Source organism: Pteronotus mesoamericanus, unplaced genomic scaffold (assembly GCF_021234165.1).
Source record: "Pteronotus mesoamericanus isolate MK-2021 breed Mesoamerican mustached bat unplaced genomic scaffold, CSHL_Meso_final scaffold_232, whole genome shotgun sequence".
NCBI lineage: Eukaryota > Metazoa > Chordata > Mammalia > Chiroptera > Mormoopidae > Pteronotus > Pteronotus mesoamericanus.
In genome coordinates this window covers 4,841,567-4,848,551 of record NW_026555311.1, presented here as the reverse complement: position 1 = coordinate 4,848,551, position 6,985 = coordinate 4,841,567, and the positions used below count along the sequence as shown (strand labels likewise).

The 6,985-nt window shown below is 37.1% G+C and overlaps 1 protein-coding gene across 1 annotated transcript; it reads left to right on the top strand.

The window, feature by feature from the left end:
- The first annotated feature begins 216 nt into the window (after positions 1-216).
- LOC129085414 (heat shock cognate 71 kDa protein-like) lies at positions 217-2,155 on the top strand. The gene is given in 3 exon segments (XM_054591819.1): positions 217-631; positions 634-1,359; positions 1,362-2,155. Coding segments are annotated over 3 exon segments (1,935 nt in total).
- The last annotated feature ends 4,830 nt before the right edge of the window (positions 2,156-6,985 follow it).

Genomic DNA, 6,985 nt, shown 5'->3' with positions numbered 1-6,985 from the left:
AGTACCATATGATTCACTCATATATGGAACCTAATGAATCAATTAAACTAACAAGCAACATAGAGAGAGAGCCATAGGTAGAGAGCAGGCTGATAGTTCTGGGGGAAGGTTATGGGGTGCTGGGGTTGAGCCAAAAAGACAAAGGAGGGTCTCATTGAACACTGGGGAGCTGTCCTGATTCAGGTCTCTGAGAGCTGTGCGTGCACTCAAGCAACCATGTCCAAGGGACCTGCAATTGGCATTGATCTTGGCACCACCTACTCTTGTGTGGGTGTCTTTCAGCACAGAAAAGTGGAGATAATTGCCAACAATCAGGGAAACCGAACCACCCCAAGTTATGTAGCCTTCACTGATACCAAACAATTGATTGGTGCTGCTGCGAAGAATCAGGTTGCTATGAATCCTACCAACACGGTTTTCGATGCCAAACGCTTAATTGGACGTAGATTTGATGATGCTGTTGTCCAGTCTGATATGAAGCATTGGCCTTTCATGGTGGTCAATGATGCTGGCAGGCCCAAGGTCCAAGTAGAATACAAGGGAGAGTCAAAAAGCTTCTATCCAGAAGAGGTGTCATCTATGGTTTTGACAAAGATGAAGGAAATTGCAGAAGCCTACCTTGGAAAGACTGTTACAATGCTGTTGTCACAGTACCTGTCTACTTCAATGATTCTCAGCGTCAGGCTACCAAAGATGCTGGAACTATTGCTGGTCTCAATGCACTCAGAATCATCAATGAGCCAACTGCCACTGCTATTGCTTATGGCTTAGACAAAAATGTTGGAGCTGAAAGAAATGTGCTGATCTTTGACTTGGGAGGTGGCACTTTCGATGTGTCCATTCTCACAATTGAAGATGGACTCTTTGAGGTCAAATCTAGAGCTGGTGACACTCATTTGGGTGGAGAAGACTTTGATAACCAAATGCTCAATCATTTCATTGCAGAGTTCAAGCACAAGCACAGGGAGGATATCAGTGAGAATAAGAGGGCTGTTCATCGCTTTCGTACTGCTTGTGAACAAGCTAAGCGTACTCTTTCTTCCAGCATCCAGGCCAGTATTGAGATTGATTCACTCTATGAAGGAATCAACTTCTATACCTCTATTACCCGTGCCCAATTTGAAGAATTGAATGCTGACATTTTCCGTGGCACCCTGGACCCCGTAGAGAAAGCTCTTTGGGATGCCAAGATTGACAAGTCCCAGATCCATGATATTGTCCTGGTCGGGGGTTCTACCTGTATCCCCAAGATTCAGAAACTTCTGCAGGATTTCTTCAATGGAAAAGAACTGAATAAGAGCATCAACCCTGATGAGGCTGTTGCTTATGGTGCAGCTGTCCAGGCAGCCATCTTCTCTGGAGAAAATCTAAAAATGTTCAAGATCTGCTGCTGTTGGATGTCACTCCTCTTTCCTTTGGCATCGAGACTGCTGGTGGAGTCATGACTGTCCTCATCAAATGCAATACTACCATTCCTACCCAGCAGACACAGACCTTCACCACCTACTCGGACAACCAGCCTGGTGTGCTCATTCAGGTTTATGAAGGTGAGCATGCCATGACCAAGGATAACAATCTGCTTGGCAAGTTTGAACTCATAGGCATACCTCCTGCACCTCACAGTGTTCCTCAGATTGAAGTCACTTTCGACATTGATGCCAACAGCATCCTTAATGTCTCTGCTGTGGATAAGAGCACAGGAAAAGAAAACAAGATCACCATCACTAATGACAGGGGTCATCTGAGCAAGGAAGACATTGAACGCATGGTCCAGGAAGCTGAGAAGTACAAATCTAAAGATGAGAAGCAGCGGGACAAGGTGTCTTCCAAGAACTCACTTGAGTCCTATGTATTCAACATGAAAGCAACTGTTGAAGATGAAAAACTTCAAGGCAAGATCAACGATGAGGACAAACAGAAGATCCTTGACAAATGCAATGAAATCATCAACTGGCTTGATAAGAATCAGACTGCAGAAGAGGAAGAATTTGAACATCAGCAGAAAGAGCTGGAGAAAATCTGCAACCCAATCATCATGAAGCTGTACCAGAGTGCAGGGGGCATGTCAGGAGGAATGCCTGGGGGCTTCCCTGGTGGCAGAGCCCCTCCCTCCGGGGGTGCCTCTTCTGGGCCCGCCATCCAAGAAGTTGATTAAGCTAGCCTGTTGAATAGATTTAGCATTGTTCCACACAAAATATTGAAGGACCCAAATTTGTAGCAAATTCCATGGCAGTTTTAAAAGTTGAGCTGCTGTATAATAAAACAGCATTCTTCATACTTGAACATGGACTATGTGCACAGGGAAATAATGCACTTTATAAGCACTGTATTGTAAAGTGAGAAATGCGATGTCTTAAATAAAACTATTTAAAATTGGAAAAAGAAAAAGGACTCATGGACTTGAACAACAGTGTGGTAATTGCTAGGTGGGGGATGGAGGTAGAAGGGGGATAAATGATAATGGAAAAAAATATAATAAAAAATTTGATTAAGGAAAAGAAATTTTAAAAAATAAAATTATTTTTACCCATACATATGACAAATAAGTAAAAACTTTACATTTAGCTAAATATACATTTTAATAATAATAAATTAAAACTGTGTACTTTACATATAATGTATTTGATTTTATAATTCTTTAGATTAGCACTATCTAATAGAAATATAACATGAGTCACAAATGTGAGTCACAACAGTAATTTAAAATTATTTACTAGTCAAATTAATAAAGTAAAAAGAAAAGGTGATATTATTTCTAATAATATATTTTATTTACCAATACATTAAAATATTATATTTTAAAATATAATCAACATGGAAGTAATTTATATTTTCCTTTTTTTCATATTAAGTCTTGGAATTGGTGTGCATTTTATATTTATAGCTCATCTTAATTTGGACAGGCCACAGGTCAGCTGCCCAGTAGCGTATATGGCTGGTGGTTACCACATAGTAGAGTGTATCCTTACATCATTGAAGTCAGTAGAAAAACAAAAATATGTGAAAATTTTTGTTATAACAACTTAATTCATGATTTTGCTGCAGTGAAGGCAAGGAAATAGAATTTTATAAAATAAATGTATAATGATATATAAAGTATGAGTGTTTTTATTTTATTATTTACAAAAACATCAACAGAATACCCCAAAATACACAAATATTAGTAAAATCAGTGGTTTTTGATACTTTTCAGACATATAGAAACCATAGTTTTATACGTTTTTTGAAAATTGTTACCATGAAATTATTTATCAAATAAAAAGCTAAAACATTTTATTTAAGAGTTTGCTAACTTTATTTATCATTTCTAAATGTTTAGGTATGATTTGTGGGCCTCCGTTTATACTCTTGCTTCAGGCCCTGCAAATGTGGGGTGTGGGCTTGGCTTGAAACCTTCTTCCCTCAAATATCATCATAGCTCATTTTGAAATCTGAGTTCAAATTTCCCTTTCTTGTGGGAATTGGCACTACATACACCCACATAGCTTACTGTGTATATTAAAGGGACTGTTTTTTTTTTAAATCAACATAGCTTTACTATACTAGTAAACTCTTCCTGAGGAAGATAAAAGTTATAATAACATTATTGTTCATTTCAAAAACTCCCTGAAAGGCTATCAACTATTCATGGAAAGCATCAAATTATAACTTATACCCCATGACTACTTGAATCCATGACTCTTTGAAGATCTTGCCTTAACATTTTCACCTTGCTGTGACCACCAATCCTAAACTACTCAACTGTGATCCTTACACAGCCTTAACTGGGCACACTGCCACTGAAAGACTTGCTTTAAATTGACTCAGTATCTCAATAAATATCTCCACTTTGCCCTCCTCCATCTGAGATGCTAAGACTCTATGCCCCTTTTTACCAATGTAGGTGTAAGTTAGACTTGTCTTTATTAACAGGTTGTTCTAGTGATATTTTGGGGCACCAGTGTTCAGCATCAATAAAGCTTTCCCTGAACATTCTTATTTAAGATTCAACCCCACCTTAATCCCTGTTTACTTCTTTAATATTCTTAATAGCACTTCTATTTCATTTATTTATATGCTTATTGTGGTATCCTGCCATGACAATTTCTGCTCTACAAAGTCTGGCATTTTGGTCTTAAAGTCTAGAACAGTTGTTATTACCTAGTAAGTTGTCAATTATTACTGTTTTTTTTTTAAAGATTTTACTAATTTATATTTAGAGAGGGGGGAAGGGAGGGGGAACTAGAGAGAGAAACATCCATGTGATAGAGAAACATCGATCAGTTGCCTCTTCCTTGCCCTCAACTGGGGACTTGGCCCACAACTGGGGCATGTGCCCTGACAGGGAATCAAACCAGCAACCATTTGGTTTGTGAGATGTTGCCCAACCCACTGAGTCACACTAGTCAGGACTCAATCATTATTGTTGAATTAATGAATGTTATCTACACAGTTGCTGTGAACATGAATAACTTAAATCCCAAATTAACATTTTGGGCAGACATCTTTAAATGTTTAATTGGCTTATATCCTACAAACCTGCATAAGTTTTCTTCATGTTAAGGAAGGTCAAGGAGCACATGTGGAAGCCATTTTATGGTTCCTTTATTGAGATTTTTGTTTGTGTTTTTATGACTTTGTAGGCTACTGGAAACACATGCTCTGGAACACATCTGGCTAACATAATCACATGAATTTGGGTTCCTTGTTAGTCCACCTATCTTTTGTTGCACAATTTTAATATTGTTTTCTGAGGGACATATTGGCTCTATCCACAGGAACTCCATCAATCCATCTCCACATCCATTCAGACCGGTCTTCGGTTAATCAAATTGTTTTAAACAAGAGAATGTCAATCAAACCCTTTAATTATTCCTGATAATATTTAATTCCTGGTAAGTTCTAACTCTTGGTGAAAAATCCTTTATGAGAAATGATATCCTTGCCTACAGAATATGCTGTTTCTTCAACCCCTTATGTATTACCTATTATACTTGTCCTGAATCAAGCTAAATCATTAGAGAGATCTGTGTTTAGAATATCCTTTACACCTCTTGTTACTTTTACTAAAATAAGGTCTGATGTAATATTGTCACACAATAAGACTTGATAATAGAGACACAATAGCAACTCAGTGTATTTACTGTAGGGATGATGTGTAGAACATCATCTGCTACATACTCAACTATCGACTCTTCATAAGGTGCGATGGTAGAATGGCCATAATGCCAGGAAAAGCTGTGCAACAGGAAGATTTTGAGTGTATATTCTAGTCATAAATTTTATTAGTTTCCTTCCTTGCTTTGGTTGTTAGAGCCAAATTTGCTCCTTACCTTTGGCAAGTGTATGGAAACTTCTTATAAACTTTACTTTGACTTTATTTTATTCTTGTCCCCAGGTTCTCCTTTACTTTGACTCTTTTATATACTTTACCCCATTTAATTGTATGTATTTTTATCTGTTGCCTCAACTCCTTTTGGGATATAAGTGTGTGATAAATCAATCAATCAATCAATAAAATTTGTTCAAGAGGAGCAGACACTTTAATTGTAACTTTTCAGTTTGTTGGCACCCAGGGTTTTCCTATCTTTTTCTTCTGCTGATTAAAATATTCTCCCTTAGATGCTAGTTATCAAATATAAAAAAATCACAATACGATTGTTTATTTTTTATAATAAAACATACAGAATACTTTAATTGCTTTATATAAATAAAGCATAAGGAACTGTAGTTGATTATCTGGTTCTCCTTTATTATTAATTTTACTAAATGAAGCAGCTGTTCATAAAATACTCAGAAAGTCAAGTAATCAAGGTTCATGAAGCATTTCATTGTACTTCATCTGAGAGGATCAAACATGGAAGCAATAGAGTGAAAAATGAGTCTAAGAGAAATAATTTAAAAGCTGTCAACATGATAATCGATAAGTCTGGCATTTAAACAAATCATAACTATTTTCCATGTTGATAATAAATGACATCTAATTACTTAAATTGTTTTGTGTGCCTACGCTACAAAACTATTTTTTTAGGAAGTTCAAAATTATTAGGCAATTTCCTAAACCTAAAATGCCTTAGGTCATTTGCTTTCATCTCATTTTATTTCTAGGGCCCTCAGAACAAATGATTTGGCCTATACCAGGTGGTTATATAATTTCCAGTTTGCATCTTTCCATTCATACAGAATTGTCCTAAAAAAATGTCATGACCTCAGTTGCCTTTTGGGGTTATAACTCTTTCTTCCCAATAGCAGAAGCTCAATATGTGATCCTCTGATTAACCCAGACAGAAGACTTTCTTGCAAGTCTATAAGTCTTTTTTAAGATCTTGAGTTAAGACAATGATTCATGGAAAATTGGTCTAAGACATCTGATTGGATGAAGAGTTTCTGTCAGCCAATGGAAGGATGGTGAGCATGCAGCTGCTCATTTGGCACCAATGCTATCTTGAATTCATTCTCTTTGAGCACAACTTTACTGCTCATCATTTAAAACAGAAAGACAAAAGGGATGGAAAAGAGTGAACTGAAGCCCACAGGGATATTATGAATTATATTAAAAATTATGAATGAATGTGCTTCCTTTAACAATTTAAGTGGGGTTTGGAAGCCAAGAAAGAGGTCATGAAAAACTTGAACCAAAAGAAGGGATCTGAGTCTTGTTGGTCAGAGTTCAGTCAGGAAAACAGAAACCACAACAACTATTTTATTTTACTTTATTTCTTTTAATTTTTATTTTTTGTTCAAATATGTTTGTCTCCACCTTCCTGCCACCACTTTTCCTGCCCCTCTCCCCCACCTCCTTCCCTCATTCCTTCCCCACTTTGGCTTTGTCCATGGGTCCTTTATACATGTTCCTTGACTTGACCCTTCCCTTCTCTTTCCCCGCCCCTCCTTTCCCTCTTGACTCTGTTGGTTTCCTTTTTCTTTCAATGTTGCTGGTTATATTTTCCTTGCTTGTTTGTTTTGTTGGTTAGGTTCCACTTATAGGTGAGATCATATGGTATTT